Below are 17,563 nucleotides of genomic sequence, written 5' to 3'. Positions count from 1 at the left end.
ATTTGCCCTCTTTAATGACATGAAAAAAAGATGAAAGTCACAATTATTTTTTTCCTTAAAACCAACAAAGTGACTTTTATGCTAACTCTTCTCCTCTGCTCTTACTAAAAAGTAATACAATGGAATTCTACACAATGGGGGGGGGGGATCCTTCATATAAATTATATTAAAATAGGCAATGGAAATATGTAAACACAACATTATTTAATAATAGTGTTCTTGGTACTATTCTAAGCCAATTACAAAACCATTTAATGGTGCATTCCTTTGATTTTCATTTTTTAAAAATTCCGCACTGATAGCTATGCATTACATTTAAGCTTACCATGAATTATTTTTAAGTGTATTTAAAATTAATTTTCAAGTTATATTTTATGAAATAAGAATTCATTGTTTATTTGAGTTCAAAGCCTTTGGTAAGGGTCTCAAAAGCCTGATAAATACGTAGCAATGAGATCAAAATCAATAAAAGGTTCCTTAGAATTTTTCTTACCTAGACCACATTGTGTCATACTCAAAGAACTAAACTCATTTACTTTATAGCAATTCTTACTTTCTTTAGCAAGGAAATAAGGTTTTGCAATAATCTCTCTTGTTGGTTATTAACAATCATTTAGATTGAATTATACCTTTCAGATAATCACTCCATTCAGAAGACTAATGCTATGCGCTGAGAACAGAAAGGAGATGGAGGATTGGATCAGCTCACTGAAGTCTGTACAGACCAGAGAACCTTATGAGGTAAAGTAGCAGCTCTTCTGTCATCTTGTGTTCTTAGAGAATGTTAACTGAAGAGCTAACGCTGTATTCTGCAAAAATAGGTATGTATAGAGTCATTCAGCAACTTGTTTAAGCCTGATATTGCATTCTTTTTACTTAAAGCAAAAAGTTTTTAAAATATGGGTTTGAAGTTTTAATCATAACTATATACATTCTGAATATTAAGTGTCTGTAGTTTTGTTCACTTGTTTGGCAAATCTGTGCTAATGTCTCATTTCTAGGTGGCCCAGTTTAATGTGGAACATTTCTCAGGGATGCATAACTGGTACGCCTGCTCCCATGCCCGACCCACTTTCTGTAACGTGTGCCGAGAGAGCCTTTCTGGAGTCACCTCCCATGGCCTGTCCTGCGAAGGTACTGTAGCATCCAACATGCGTTGTCCTTAACACTGACCATACTGCCATTGGTACTTGTGAGAAGAGAACAGAGAAAATCCACAGTTTCCCTTGGGTGGAAGCAGTAGCTGGGAGCAACTCAGCAGGAACAGTGTTGATGTTTTATGGTGGCTTACAGTGGAGCTCTGTACACATAGGACTATCTTGGGAAATGTTTTGGCTCAGGAAAAGATAATATAAAACCATCTGAAAGGAAGTCTAAATCAAAATGTAGCATTTGTCTCCTGAGGAACTAGTAACTACTGATTAAAAAAACGTTCTTTAGACATAGTGTGTCATCCCAGTTTTCTAGTATTCTTTTTCTGTTCTGATTGATTATGGAGTACAAAACTTTCTGTGAGGATACTATATACTCTTTGGCAGAATTTCCAATTGTTACTTACATTGCACTAGAGCAGTGGTTGCCAACCGGTGGTCCACAGACCACTGGTGGTCTGTGAGGTCCGAAAGGCTGGTGACCGCTGCACTAGAGGCCTGGTGCACAGATTCGTACGCTGGTGGGGTCCCTCAGCCTGGCCTGTGCCCTCTCGCAATCCGGGACCCCTTGGGGGATGTCAGAGAGCTGGTTTCAGCCAGATCCCCGCAGGCCAGGCGAGGGACCCTGGGCACTGGACCAGTTTCAGCCTGATCCCCACAGGCCAGGCCAAGGGACCCCACGGGCCTCTAGTATGCACATAAGACCTTTGGTTAATCTATTCCTGACCTCCCTCCTTCCCCCTTCCCTCTGAGATTCATCAGTCTGTTCCATGTTTCCATGCCTATGTGTTGAGCGTCTGCCCCCTGGTGGTCAGTGAGCTACTGGTCGGACGGTCACTTAGGCTTTTATATATATAGATTGTTTTAAACGCTGTTTTATTTCATTTATGTTTCATTTAAATTGATGCCATCCTTTTAATTTCCTTAAAAGTTTCCTCAAAATAAGGCCTATGTTGTTGTTTTCATAAAAGGACTTGTGGATTATTTTGAAATTTAAGAACAGTGACCACTTAAAGGAAGTGCATTAATGATTACCAGGAGAAAATTCATAACTTCTTTAGATTTATTTAATTTCGTGCCTCAGTGATCAAATCATTGTGTACTACTTTTTGAACTATCTATTATACTATTACTAGCTTTTTTCTCTAATACAAAAAAATCTTAAGTAATTTTGAATATAACTTTATTATAATTAAAGAGTTTAATACAAATTGAGTCCCAGTTTTAATTCATTTTACGTAAGCTGGAGGTGTATGTCATTAGTTCAGCTATTTAATGTGCTACATAGCGGTTGAGAGCAGAGCGCTGCACTTAGATCTTAGGGTTCCCGTTTCACTTCCAGCATTTTATTGTGAGCAGGGGAAAATCTAACTCTTTCAGACTTTTATTTCCTAATCTGTAAAACGGGGATAGTAGTCATTTATATCTCATAGCACATTATGGAAGCTAAATGAGAGAATACATGTAATAAAACTACTTTTCCAGTTAAGTAAATTATAAAAATTTTAATTGTGCTCCAAAAGAAATTTTTCAGGTAAAATATTACAGATTGTGTCATGGTCTGATGCATTAAAATTTATAAAAATGAATATTTGGAAGGGAGGAGGCATTAAACACTTTTAGATTTAAGGAATGATTGCAAACAAATATACAACTGGCCTTTATGGCTTTAATAACCTAAAAGGATTTCTGCAGCTCCGAGTGACTCCTGCCCAGTCTGTGATATTGCATGACATTATTTTGAAGGTCCTTTTACTATTACCTTCTAGTCTCTCATCTAAAAAGTGCTAAAAGTGATATCAGATCTGAGGTACTCTGTTGGTACCCTTCTGCTTTAAGAGTTAGACATTATTAAATATGTTTGTTTAGAAACTGAGATTGACAGTGGGATGACTCAATATTTTTGAAAAAGGAAAATTACATCAGCTGGTGAGAATAAGAAACTTTAAAGTGTTTAAATAAATGTGTTGTTATATTATTCTGTTAATAATGAAGTCTTCCTGACTTTTAAAAAAATTCTCAATGATTATATTTTTAGAGGCACATATGGTAGTATTTATTTTCTCTGCTGATAAAAATTTTAAATCTACAGTATTTTGCCCATTAGTATTTTTAGAACTGTAGCCGAGGTTTTACAAATCCCAAGGGTTTTATGAACATACAAAAAAGTTGCCTTTTTATTTTATGAGAATGTGACTATTTAGGATATCTTTTATTGTAATCAAAGTTATACTTAAACTTTAGGACCACCCCCCCCTTCCCAAATCTGAATAAACTACCTGCTTAGTAAAGCTAAAGCCACAGGATACAAGAGGCTTTAAAAGTCATAACAAAGATGCAAATACAAAATAAATTTGTTCACTAGTGACAATGAATAACTTTGTGTTAGAATGCAGTCCAGCTTCCCTGTGTGAGACTACACTACATTTCCCTAATCTTCTGTTGTTGTTTTTCACAATAAGACAAGGCAGTCCTGATTTGTCTTCTAGGTTTGTATTGAAAAATAATTAAAAGTATTACTTTAAAGCCTTGTATATATAAAATATATGAAAAATAGAAGACAAAAGACTTTTTGTAAGTAATCCCCAAATCAATTGAGAATGTTAATTATAATTTAAGAGCATAATTATTCTTTATAGTTTTTAAACATCAATTTAATAAAATATGTTAAATGGTGATTTTTTAATCAACGGTATCAAATATATCAGCTTAGGAATTTTTATTTTAGCCACTGTTGAACACATAAAGTGTAGTAAAGACTGAATAAATGTTTCCCAAAAAAATCATAATTTTGTTACATGTTAGTATGTTTTATAAGTCTTGGAGTTTTAAAATAATGGCTTTACAGGTCAGGGAAAAGTGCTTTATTTCAGAATAACTTGTTTGGAGAAATTTGTTAATTAACAAAATTAAGGTGCCTATTAATCATTATCATTTCTTAGTCACCATAATTATAGTCTGGTTTATATTATTATCATCCTACCTAATAATAGAGTAATATGCAAATTGACCATACCTTCGCTACACCCACAAGCCACGCCCACCAGGAAACCAGCGGGGAGCCTGCGATGGATGGCAGGCAACTGGCAGTCGGCTCCGGCGACAACCAGAGGCTGACCAACTGGAAGTCAGTGCTGGCCCCGCACCCAAGCAAGTGGTTAGGGGCAATCAGGCAGGCAGGCAGAGGGGTTAGGGGAGATCAGGTAGGGAGACCAGCGGTAGGGGTGATCAGGTAGGCAGACAGACCCTCACTGGGCTGGCCCCGCCCCCAAGCAAGCTGTTAGGGGCAATCAGGCAGGCAGGCAGAGTGGATAGGGGTGATCAGGTAGGCAGACCAGTGCTTAGGGGTGATCAGGCAGGTAGGCGAGCAGTTAGGGGCAATCAGATAGGCAGACAGCCCCTTGCATGGTTGGCCCCACCCCCCAGCAAAGAAAGAGGGAGGCCCAGGCCAGCCAAGCCATTGCACCCCAGCCTGTCGCCTGCAGAGGGAGGCCACCGGTGGCAGGGGAGGGGAGGCAGTGCTGCACAGATGGCAAGCAGTGGCAGCAGCGGGGGTGGGGCCAGCTTCCTGCAGACCAGGGAAGGAAAGACCCGATAGGCCCTGATCTCAGGCCAGGCCTAGGGACCCTACCCGAGGGGTCCCGGATTGTGAGAGGGTGGTTGGGCTGAGGGACGCCCCCGAGTGCATGAATCTTCATGCACTGGGCCTCTAGTTATTTTATATTAAGCAACTTCGCAATTCTCAAGAATCATTTTATGATACATTTTATTATTACAAATTTGTGATTTTTACTTTTAATGTCCTGTTTGGATTTTAATAGCAAAATTTTCCAAAGCCATGATGCCCTGGCAGGTCTTACTCAGTGGTTAGAGCATTGGCGTCTTGGGTTTGATTCCCAGTCAAGGGCACACACCAGGACTGCGGGTTCCAGCCTCACCCCAATCAGGGAGGATGCGTCTCTCTCACATCAATGTTTCTCTCTCTCCCCTTTCCTTCTTTCCACTCTCTCTAAAAACCAATGGAAAAATCCTTGGGTGAGCATTAACAACACCAAAAACAAAAAAAGCCATGAAATTATACCCTGCTGCCCTCTTTTTCTTCCTTCTCTGTCTCTTAGAATACAGTTATTGACCATTATTGTCAAGTACTTACTTGTACTTAAAAAGCAGCCCGGGGATTATGCTACAGATAAAACTAAAACTAGGACCACATTTTTGAGCAACACCATAACAGATGAAAAGGTCTAGAGACACTAACTGTAGTTTTAAAGAGTCACTTGTATTGGAGCAAAATGCTGAAATTGTTTTTCAAACTAAGCTTACTTTCTATAGTACTCTTTTTTACACTAATGTTTGTCAGCAATAAAATTCAATTGAGAAATGGTTGTATTCTACATGAAGTCTGTGCTGTAGTCACAAAGTCATTTATCACAACAACAGTATGATTTCTAGGGAAGAATTTTTCAATGTACACAAAAGAGCATGTAAATGAAACATGTCCAGCATGTGTAGCCTAGGAAAAACCAGCTTAGTTTAAGTGACCATATATATTTTGGTTATTCATGATACCTGAAGTATTTGAACATTTGATTATATAAATCTTAGTTATTTTACCTGACCCTTTTGTTTTCATCCTATCTAATAAAAGAGCAATATGCAAATTGACCATCACTCCAATACAAGATGGCCGCCCCCATGTGGACACAAGATGGTCGGCAGGGAAGGGCAGTTGTGGGCGATCAGGCCAGCAGGGGAGGGCAGTTGTGGGCGATCAGGCCAGCAGGGGAGGGCAGTTGTGGGCGATCAGGCCAGCAGGGGAGGGCAGTTAGGGGCAATCAGGCCAGCAGGGGAGCAGTTAGTCGTCGATCAGGCTGGCAGGGGAGTGGTTATGGGGTGGTCAGGCTGGCAGGCAGGTTAGCAGTTGGGAGCCAGCAGTCCTGGATTGTGAGAGGGATCCCAGATTGGAGAGGGTGCAGGCTGGGCTGAGGGACACACCTCCCCCCGTGCATGAATTTCGTGCACCGGGCCTCTAGTATTACAATAAGTTTGCCTTAAAAAATGATGTGGAACCCATCATTTCTTGTTTATGAATGGCTTACTGTTAGATACTAAAAATCATGTGAAAAGGAGCCACCTTACATTTAGAATTTAGCAACAGTCGCCTTATATTTCCACCAAAGTAAGCTCTGCTTTTAAATATTACCTGAAAACTCAGAAACTTGTATAACATCAGTATCTATTAACACTCGGATAGTTTGTGTCATTTGAAGGGTAAGTTTAGTAGTTGTCAAGTTCTGATTTTCATAAGCAAGCATTAATTATTCAAATAATCTGTGGTTTACTTGTTTTTCATATTTATGTTGCTTCTTTCTGGTTGTTTCCTCTTATTTCTCTCTTTTTATTCATTATTTGTGTATATTGCAAAATGATTACCAGAATAAGTCTAGTTGCCATCACCAACATAGTTACATACTAGTAAATTTTTTTTCTTGTGATGAGAACTTTTAAAAAAATATATTTTATTGATTTTTTACAGAGAGGGAGGGAGAGGGATAGAGAGTTAGAAACATTGATGAGAGAGAAACATCAATCAGCTGCCTCCTGCACACCTCCTACTGGGGATGTGCCCACAACCAAGGTACATGCCCTTGACCAGAATCGAACCTGGGACCTTTCAGTCCACAGGCCGACGCTCTATCCACTGAGCCAAACCGGTTAGGGCTGTGATGAGAACTTTTAAGATTTACTCTCTTAGCGACTTGCAAACATACAATACAGTATTATTAACTACTAGAGGCCTGGTGGATGAAATTCGTACACGGGCGTGGGGTCCCCTCAGCCCAGCCTGCACCCTCTCCAATCTGAGACCCCTCGGGGGATGTCCGACTGCCAGTTTAGGCCCAATCCCAGGGATAAACCGGCAGTCAGACATCCCTCTCACAATCCTGGACTGCTGGCTCCTAATCACTCACCTACCTGGTCGCCCCATGCAACCTGCTGTTCGGTTGTTTGGTCGTCCCTCACTGCCCCCCCTGCCGGCCTGGTTGCCCCTAACTTCCCCCTCCTGCCGTCCTGGTCGCCCCCAACTTCCTCCCCACCAGCCTGGTCACCCCCAACTGCCCCCCACTGCTGGTCTGGTCCCCCTGACTGCCCCCCCCCGCCAGCCTGGTCACCCCCAACTGCCCCCCCTACTGGCCTGGTCGCCCCAACTTCCCCCCCTGCCGGCCTGGTTGCCCCCAACTGTCCCCTCCCTGCCAGCCTAGTCACTCCTAACTGCCCCCCCTGCTGGCTTGGTTGCCCCCAACTGCCCCCCCCCCCTGCCAGCCTGGTCGCCCCCAACTGCCCCCCTCTGCCGGTCTGGTCGCCCCCAACTGCCCCCTCTGCCGGTCTGGTCGCCCCTCATGGTCCCCCCGCCAGTCTGGTCACCCCATGCAGCCTGCTGTTCAGTTGTTTGGTCGTCCCTCACTAAACCCCCTGCCAGCCTGGTCGTAGGCAGCCATCTTGTAAGGGTGTGATGGTCAATTTGCATATTACCTCTTTATTATATAGGGTAGTCACCATGCTGTACATTATATACCCAGGACTTATTTATTTTATAACTGGAAATTTGTACCTTTTGACCCCCTTCACCCATATTGGCCACCTCCCCATCCCCAACCTCTAGCAACCACCAATCTGTTCTCTGTATCTATGAGCTTGGTTGTTGTTTTCTGTATTCCACATATAAGTGAGATGCTATGGTATTTGTCATTCTCTATCTGACTTATTTCATTTAGCATATTGTCTCAAGTGGCAAAATTTCATTCTTTTTTATGACTGAAGAACATATATATGTTACATCTTTTATCCGTTCACCCATTGATAGACACTTACGTTGGTTTCCTATCTTGGCTATTGTAAATAATGCTGCAGAGAACATGGAAGTGCAGACATCTTTTTGAGTTAGTGTTTTCATTTTTTTTTTCAGATAAATAACAAGGAGTGGGATTGATGTATCATATAGTAGTTCTGTTTTTAAAATTTTGAGGAACCTCCATACTACTTTTCATAGTGGCTATACCAATTTGTATTCCTGCCAACAGTGCACAAGGGATCCCTTTTCTTCACATCGTTGCTAACACTTGTAACTTTTTTATCTCTTGCTAATAGCCATTCTAGCAGGTGTGAGGTGATATTTCATTGTGGTTTTTATTTTACATATTCCTGATGGTTACTAATGTTGAGAAACTCTTCATGTACCTTTGGCCATTTGTGTGTCATACTTGGAAAGATGTCACTTGAGAGATCCTCTACTCGTTTTTAAAATCGGATTGGTTGTTTTTTTGCTATTGTGTTATATGAGTTGTTCATATATTTGGGATATTAACCTTTTACCAGATATATTGCATTTACTTTCTCCCATTCACTAGATTGCCATTTTCATTTTGTTGATGGTTTCCTTTTCTGTGCAGAAGCTTTATAGTTCGATGTAGTCCCTCTTGGAGCTTACAACCTATCCTTCTGGTAGTTTTATGGTTTCAGGTCTTACATTTAAGTCTAATCCAGTTTGAGATAATTTTTGTGTATGATATAAATAGTGGTCCAGTTTTATTATTTTTTGCATGTGGCTGTTTAATTTTCCCAATTTATCCAAGAGACTCTCCATTCCTCATTGTATATTCTTGGATCCTCTGTTGTAAATTAATTGATCATATAGGCATGGGTTTATTTCTGGGCTCTCTATTCTGTCTGATCTATGTGTCTATTTTTACATCAATACAATACTTTTTTGATTACTACTACTCTGTATTATATAAGGTGGGGCAAAAGTAGGCCTACAGATGTGAGTACGTGAAACACAGAGTTTATTCTTGTATTATTATTTATTAATTATTGCATTAAGTTCTAATCGAACAACTCTAAATCTTTGCCTCACCTTGTAGTTTGAAATCAGGGAACACGATGCCTCCAGATTTCTTCTTTCTCAAGATTGCTTTGGCTATTTGGGGTCTTTGTGGTTCCATATAAATGTTAGAATTATTTGTTCTAGTTCTATGAAAAATGCCATTGGAATTTTGATGGAGATTGCATTGAATCTGTAGATTGCTTTGAGTAGTATGGACATTTTAACAATATTAATTCTCCTAGTCCATGATCACAGATTATATTTTAATTTATTTGTTTCTTTCATTGGAGTTGGATAGTATTCATTGTCTCTTCATTTTTTTTTATAGGCTCCTTTGTGGTAATTTGACTGGGAGGAATTAGTGATGCATGTAGTGGGAATATCACTTCATCATTTCTTTCTCTACATCGTGTAGTCATTCCAACACAATACTTTCAAAGGACAGTGCCATCTTTGTTACCCTTATCAACCTGTTTCCCATGATGCCTGGATAGTTTTTTGACATACTTGCAATTTAAAACTCCTTTGAATTATCTTATTCTTACCTCAGTGGTATTTTCACACTTTTTATTTTAAGTATCAGAAGTGTTCAGCTCGTTTGGTTTCTCACGAACTGAACACATTTATGTAATTAGCCCTCAGAATAAGAAATAGGATGTTACTAGCACCCGTGTAATTCTGAATTTATTTCCTTTCTGTTTTTCTTTTATGATTAAATGGAATGTAAGTAGCAATTCAGAGCTTGGTCAAAATGCTTCATACATACATAGCCATATTTGCTTTATAGAGTACCATTACTATTTGTTGAAGAGTAATCTAAACTTTTTAAAATACTGTTTTCCTTCTATCCTCCACCCCTTTAAAATTTTATGCTGTGATTTTCTTTAATCGTTGGTCTAAAAGTACACACTCATTTAGAAATGGTTTCCTTTGTTTTTTTTAGTATGTAAATTCAAGGCCCACAAAAGGTGTGCCGTGAGGGCCACAAATAACTGCAAATGGACGACGCTGGCCTCCATTGGGAAGGACATCATAGAGGACGAGGATGGGGTAAGCCCTCTTCTGTCTCTGACCCCTTCCCAGGACCTCTTCTCTTTTACTTTCTGCCCCAGGGAAAATACTGACAGAGCTAGGTGGGAGGGTTTACTATTAGTCTTAAAAATGGAAGCATTTGGTTAATGGTGAGTTTTTATTTTCAATTAGGTCTTTAATAGGTTCCATCAGCTCTTAAATTTTAAGGGAAATGTGAATAGGACTTAAGAATGGTGCTGGGCTGGTGTTGTGGAGCCTTACCTGACAAACTAAGATATTTTTTAAGGCTTCGTTCAGCTGTTTACTCAGATGTTTACTCCTCAGACTTCAAGGCCTCCTCTCAACGGTGCCCCTCCCTCAAAATCTTGCCTCCCTTGCACCTTGCATACAAATATCTGGTAGCACTTTGTGACCACTGTGATCATGCCTTTTACATGCCTTTCTCCTCACCTAGACTACAAATCCTGAAGGCCAGGGATTTCGTCTTATTTATCGTTGTACGTCTAAAGTGCTTGGGACATAGTACATGCTCAGTAAATCTGGGGTAAATGAATGTAGGCTATGAATGATACATATTATTGATTTCTTAGAGTAAGATTTAATTGTATATCTTCCTAGGGTAAGAATGGTGTCCTCCACAGTCTTTAATTTGACTGTGCTTTACTCCTGCTGCACAGGTGGCTATGCCTCACCAGTGGCTGGAGGGTAACTTGCCCGTGAGTGCCAAGTGTGTTGTGTGTGACAAAACGTGTGGCAGCGTTCTTCGTCTGCAAGATTGGAAATGCCTTTGGTGTAAAACAATGGTGAGAGTCCTTTTTAATTAGCTTCTTTTCGTCACTTTTACGTGTGTGTGATTTAGAGGCAAAGAGTTTGTAGTGTAGCAGTGCACACACACCCATTGTAATATTCATTTTTTCAAAGTGTATTCCTTCCAGTCTGGTTACGTTTTCAAATAACCTTTTTTTAATACTTATCATATGTTTCCTTTGTCTAAAGACCTCTTCCCTACAGTTTTATTGCTTTTCATTATGCTTTAGTCACACTAGGTGGTTTGCTATTTTTCAGGCTTGACATCTACCTCGTAAGATTCTTACAGAACTTAATGAAAATAAGTAAAATCTGTTATATGTCCACTTTTTTTGTAATGATCCTACAACTTTGTATTCACATCTCTTTTATAACATTTTCATGTTATTATAGTTACAAGTACATCCATGCCTATTTTCTCAGCTGGACTCTGGCCTTGCAAGGAAAAGGAAAGGGGAGGTCTTTACAGAACTTAATGAAAATAAGTAAAATCTGTTACACTTTTTTTGTAATGATCCTACAACTTTGTATTCACATCATTATACACTCATCTTGAAAAGTGATGTACATCAGAGGCGCACAGTAAATGTAGAAACAAAGTTTCAAGGTCACTCAAAATAACTAGAGAGAACAAAAAACACAGGGCTAACGTATTTATTAAGTAGGACCCAGGCAACTTAGGATACTTTATGTACTCAGTTCCAAAGCCTTTAAAAGTTCTAACCAGCCTGGCCAGAGTCGCTCAGTTGATTGAGCGTCGTCCTGTCCACCAAAATGTTGCTGGTTCAATTCCCGGTCAGCGCACATGCCTGAGTGTGGGTTTGATCCTCAGTCGGGGAGTGTACTGAAGGCAACCGATCGATGTTTCTCTCTAAACATGTCTTCAGGTGAGGATTGAAAAAAATAAAAGTTCTAACCATAAAAGCAGAAACTTCATGAAGCACTTACTTAATATGTTGTTATTTCATTAGTCCTTTTAAAAAACTGATATATTAATTAAACATGTATTTATAAACTTTTGGGAAAATAACTGAAATTTAATTCTTGTTCTGGTGATGACCTAATTTTGGACAGTTTTCTAATATGATTTATAATAATTAACAAGCCAAATCCATTTTAGAAAAACAAGCATGCACAGATAGTTTTAAAAGGAATAAAAATATGTAAAAATAGGGCAAAACTGAAAAATATTAACAATGTTAAGTGAGAAAAGTGGAAGATAAAAATTGTACCTTTACTATTTTTACAGAAAATGTAAAACCATGTCCAGAAACTGGACAACAGGTGGAAAATTAGAAGTTGGCTCCTTAGGTTTGCAGAACTATGGTTTAGTTTTTAACTAAATGACTATGTTTAGACACCAAATATCCTGCTGTTAAAAATCATATTTTAAAGGCAAAATAATAAATTAACAGAAAAATGAGAGTTTATAGAAAGTATAGATTAAGACAGGTGTAACAAAGGTGACAGTGGCCCAGCAACCAGCACATCTAACTGACAGAGTGGGGAGGAGTGATTTCACAATAAGGTGGCGTTTATGTTTGTCAGGAAAAAAAGAGGGAAAAGACACTTAAGAATGCCCTCCTCTGTAAAAGACGTTAAAGGTAGGGACGAGTAGAATGAGCAAATAAAAAACCTAATTTACTCCTACCTAAAGTTTAAAAACCACTGACTAAATACAAGTAGAAACCTATATATTGCAGGTAAAAACAATTTGTATATTACTTTTAGAAAATACTTCATCATATGTGATCTTTCTTTTTAAAAAGTTAGGGGAAAAAAAGCTGAAGTTCTTGAAGTAGAGAATTAGACTTGAGTAAATGTGGAGTAATAAAAATAGCAGTAGGTGCATGTATCACTGGTGGTTCCCCAAAAAAGACATCTTAGGTGGAATGAAAATTTAAACTCTTAGTTGGGGAGCACGCCCTTAAAATAAGGAGTGGCAAAAGAGGGTTTTAGGGGTGGGGTTGCACTAAGACTCCAAGGAGAGCTAGTTTATATTAAATAGTCTATATTATATTAAATGGGAAATAAAAAGTAATGCCTATGGCTGACAAAAGGGGCAACTGAGCCCTAGCTCACATCAATGTGTGTGTCTCTCCCCCCCCCCCCCCCATCTCTCTCCTCCTCTCTCTAAAATCAACAAACATATCCTTGGGTGAGAAATAAAATTAAAAAAGAGGCAACTGATGAAGAATAACAAAAGCAGGAGGACAAAGAGAATCATGTTCAAATTAAAAATGATAAGGAGTCCTGGCTGGCATTGCCCAGTGGTTAAGGCCTGCACACCCGAGGTTCTTGGGTTCGATTCCAGGTCAAGGGCACATACCTGGGTTGCAGGTCCCATCCCTGCGACCAGGGCTGTTGGAAGGCAACCAGTTGATGTGTCTGTCACATCCACATTGATGTTTCTCTCTCTCTCTCTCTCTCTCTCTCCCGCCCCCTTCTCCTTCTCCTTCCTTTTACTCTCTCTAAAATCAATGGAAAAAATATCCTCACTCAGGTGAGGATTATAATCCTATATAATAAAAGGCTAATATGCAATTGACTGAATGGCAGAACGACCAGTCGCTGTGACACACACTGGCCACCAGGGGGCAGACGCTCAATGCAGGAGCTGCCTCCTGGTGGTCAGTGCACTCCCACCGGGAGAGCGCTGCTCAGCCAGAAGCCAGGCTCACTGCTGGCAAGTGCAGCGGTGGTGGCGGGAACCTCTCCTGCCTCCCAGGCAACGCTAAGGTGCAGCGAGCCCAGCTTCTAGTTTAGTGGCGCTCCCACTGGGGGAGCGCTGCTCAGCCAGAAACCGGGGTCATGGCTAGCAAGCGCAGCGGCAGTGGCGGGAGCCTCTCTTGCCTCCACAGCAGCGCTAAGGACCCCTCGGGGGATGTCCCCCTGCTGGCTTAGGCCCCCTGGGGAGCGGGCATCCCCTGAGGGGTCCTGGACTGTAAGAGGGCGCAGGCTGGGCTGAGGGACTTCCCTCCCTACCCCAGTGCATGAATGTCGTGCACCGGGCTTCTAGTAAATAAAGGAAAAGGAAAAGGAAAAACAGATTACCTATTAGGCCTGACTATAATATTATAGGACTTATTTTCCTCTGTGGCCTATGAAATCAATCTCATTATGAAATCAACATGTCACTCTCACTTCTCTTACATTTGCTGATCTACACCATACTTATGAAAAGCAATGTTTTTTCCCACCCTCTTGGGGGTAGTGGGAGAGCTGACTTCCAAGACTCAAAACAAAACAAACAAATCAGCCCGAATGCAAGGCAATCACTGTCATAGTTGGACAGTGTCACCCAGTGCTGAGATAAGCACTCACAGCTATTATTACCTCCTCGCCCTGTTATCTTTAGCCCCCTCGCCACCCGCTGAGTTCCTGCCCTGACTCCAGTGCAGAGGCCCAGTCCTCACGCAGTCCAGCTCAGATGCACTTCCCACTGATTCCACGTTATGTTGGGCGTGTTTCTTTCCTCTTTCTTGACATGGAAGAAAGTTTCAAAATATTTAATTAAATGCTGAGTTCAATACGTGGCCTACTGAACTCAGCATCTGTCAGAGAACATACATAGGATTGTAGCAAAATTATGTTTGTTTTTTAAAATATATTTTTATTGATTTCAGAGAGGAAAAGAGAGGGAAAGAGAAAAACATCAATGATGAGAGAGGATCATCAGTGCACATCTCCTATTGGGGATCGAGCCCACAACCTGGTCATGTGCCCTTGACCAGAATTGAACCTAGGACCCTTAAGTCCGCAGGTCAACGCTCTATCCACTGAGCCAAACCAGCTAGGGCGCAAAATTACGATTTGTATGTCAATCAAAATTTGGTGGCTTTTTTATAAGAATTTTATAAGGTAGATGTCATCAGTTTTTTAATGGACAATGATATTGATGTATACTGGTTCACTTCTCTCCTTCCTCTCTCTTGCCTTCCCTTCCTCTGCATTTCTTTCCTTCTCTGGCCCTCTCCTTGCCTTCACAAGCATTCATTGACTATACACTGAGTGGCCAGATTATTATGATCTCTGAACGCATAATAATCTGGCCACTCAGTGTGTGTGTGTGTGTGTATGTGTGTCTATGTGTATATGTGTGTGTATGTGTGTGTGTGTGTGTATGAGGCCCAGTGCATGAATTTGTGCATGGGTGGGGTCTGGCCAGCCTGGCCAGGGGGAGGGGACCTGGGTGGTTGGCCGGCCTGCCTGCTGATCGAACTCCTGGTTGAGGGGACAATTTGCATATTAGCCTTTTATTATATAGGATATACACTGAGTGGCCAGATTATTATGCATTTAGAGATCATAATAATCTGGCCACTCAGTGTATACTACTTGCCTGAGACAATCATGAAAATATGCTACCCAGACAAAATCAAATTCCCATCTCTAAAAAGATTAGCCCCTTCCTTAGAAGCATAAATATCATGCCATTAAATTTTATGAATTACTAAACATTTTGTGCTGTAGTTGATCCTCAAAGTATCAGTTCCTTAGCTATAATTTATAACTAAATATTGATTTGTTTTTGTCATTCTTAAAAATTTATTTGTTTGTTATTAGGTACACACTGCCTGCAAAGACTTATACCATCCTATATGTCCACTTGGCCAATGTAAAGTGTCTATCATTCCGCCAATTGCACTAAACAGCACTGATTCTGATGGTATGTAGCAGTGGTGTGAGTATGTATATTTCTGGTATATTGAAAGTTGATATGTACATTTATTTTCCTAGAAAAAATAGAATTATAACTGTTATCCTTATCAGTTTTTATATACTAATTCTATTTAAATTGCTGAACAGTACATTTAATTTTTAAAAGAACATTTTAAAATTAAAATTTTACATAGCTATTAACACATTGGTGAAATTTCTGTGTATAAGACTTATAGATTTTACATTTCAGCAAATAATCATTATTCTGTTCTGAAATGTAATTCAAAAATTTTAATTTCTTATGTGTGTTTTTTCCTCTATATTGAAACTGCCTATTAGCATATCTCTTGTTTAGAAATCTGTTTTCTTATCATTTCATTGCAGGAATTTATATTACTATAAATTTATTCACTTTTTTCAAAATCTTACAACTTAGTTCTAAGTGCTGAGGAATGTGTTTGCAACACTGGTTTTGGAATAGCATATTAATAACTTTCCAAGCAAACCATATTATAAAAGGCTTTTATCATATACTATTAATGTTTTGCATTGATAAAGTGCATTATGATTTTCAAACTTACATATAAATTATGCCAATAGATCTTATAGATACAGGAATACAGGCCTCAAAAGATAAGACTTTTTTACAACCTATGGTATTAAAGCCCTCCCTCCACAAGCCCTGATATATCAATGTTCTATTGTTTATTATAAACTTTAAATTATTTGTGTTCAGGCCTCATCAATGAGCAGTTAAAATCTTATATAATAAAAGCCTAATATGCTAAGTGTCCAGTTGTCCGGTTGTCCGTTCATCCAATCAAAGTGTAATATGGTAATGATATGCTAAGGCCACTCAACTGCTTGCTATGACGTGCAGTGACCACCAGGGGCAGACAGTCGACTGGTCGACCAGTTGCTATGATGTGCACTGACCACCAGGGGACAGACGCTCAATGCAGGAGCTGCCCCCTGGTGGTCAGTGCGATCCCACAGGGGAGCACCGCTCAGCCAGAAGCCAGGCTCATGGCTGACGAGCACAGCGGTGGTGGCAGGAGCCTCTCCTGCCTCCGCGGCAGTCGGACATCCCCTGAGTGCTCCCAGACTGCAAGAGGGTGCAGGCCAGGCTGAGGGACCCCCCCCCACCACCACCCAAGTGCACAAATTTTATGCACCAGGCCTTTAGTACTTTATAATACTAAATACAAGTACATAGACTGATTGATTTTCCTTATAATTGTTGTTAAGGCAGGTTCTATATCTCAAATGATCTCTGATTAATTAATACTTTTACCATTTGTTATGACTTTTCATTATAGAGATATTGTAAAAGATAACTCCTCTCTCAATATATTTTTAATATGTAAATAATAAACCAATCTCCATTTGGGGGGCTAATTTATAACTTATTCTTAAAGTAATGAAGCTGGTTCTTTATTTTTATGACTTTCTCTTCTTTTCTCTGGATTTTTGTTAGTTTAAGAGAGGAATCTGTGCATATTGATCTTGTCCTGTGTTTTTTTACAGGTTTCTGTAGAGCAACGTTTTCATTCTGTGTTAGTCCTTTACTGGTTTTTGTCAACTCCAAGAGTGGAGATAATCAGGGAGTCAAGTTCCTTCGACGATTTAAACAGTTACTAAATCCAGCTCAGGTGTTTGATTTAATGAATGGAGGTCCTTATTTGGGGTAATTGATTATCGATAAGTCTCTTTTAAATGAAATATAGCACTGAGCATGAAATGTGTCTGGCTTTTCAGTTCATGAAAATTGTAGACTCATCTAGACGTCTCTGTGTTGATCTTCTCACTTCTCCCTTTTTAAAAATTCTAATTACAAATTTAACACAACCTCTATTAATATAACTTCCTTGTGTGATACAAATTCCAAAATTTGTTTAGAAAGTGTTTTAGACCATATCTTACATCAATCAAGCACTCAGAGTGTGCTAAGCTCTAAGATAAACATGAATATATAGAAATACAGACTAACTTTAGAAAATGATTTGCATGGAAGACTTGTGTTGAT

The 17,563-nt window shown here is 39.7% G+C and overlaps 1 protein-coding gene across 2 annotated transcripts in view; it reads left to right on the top strand.

The window, feature by feature from the left end:
• DGKH (diacylglycerol kinase eta) overlaps positions 1–17,563 on the top strand; it is a 193,032-nt gene that overhangs the window by 124,258 nt on the left and 51,211 nt on the right. The window contains exons 5-10 of one of the 2 annotated variants that reach the window (XM_054719825.1): positions 637–741; positions 1,002–1,134; positions 9,980–10,086; positions 10,746–10,871; positions 15,442–15,544; positions 17,065–17,224. In XM_054719825.1, coding sequence (XP_054575800.1) covers positions 637–741; positions 1,002–1,134; positions 9,980–10,086; positions 10,746–10,871; positions 15,442–15,544; positions 17,065–17,224 — 734 coding nt within the window. Of the gene's footprint in view, positions 1–636; positions 742–1,001; positions 1,135–9,979; positions 10,087–10,745; positions 10,872–15,441; positions 15,545–17,064; positions 17,225–17,563 lie in introns of those variants that run through there. The other variant, XM_028151559.2, reaches the window with a different exon arrangement.

This window comes from Eptesicus fuscus, chromosome 8, assembly GCF_027574615.1.
Source record: "Eptesicus fuscus isolate TK198812 chromosome 8, DD_ASM_mEF_20220401, whole genome shotgun sequence".
Taxonomy (NCBI): domain Eukaryota; kingdom Metazoa; phylum Chordata; class Mammalia; order Chiroptera; family Vespertilionidae; genus Eptesicus; species Eptesicus fuscus.
This window is presented reverse-complemented; position numbering and strand designations above follow the sequence as displayed.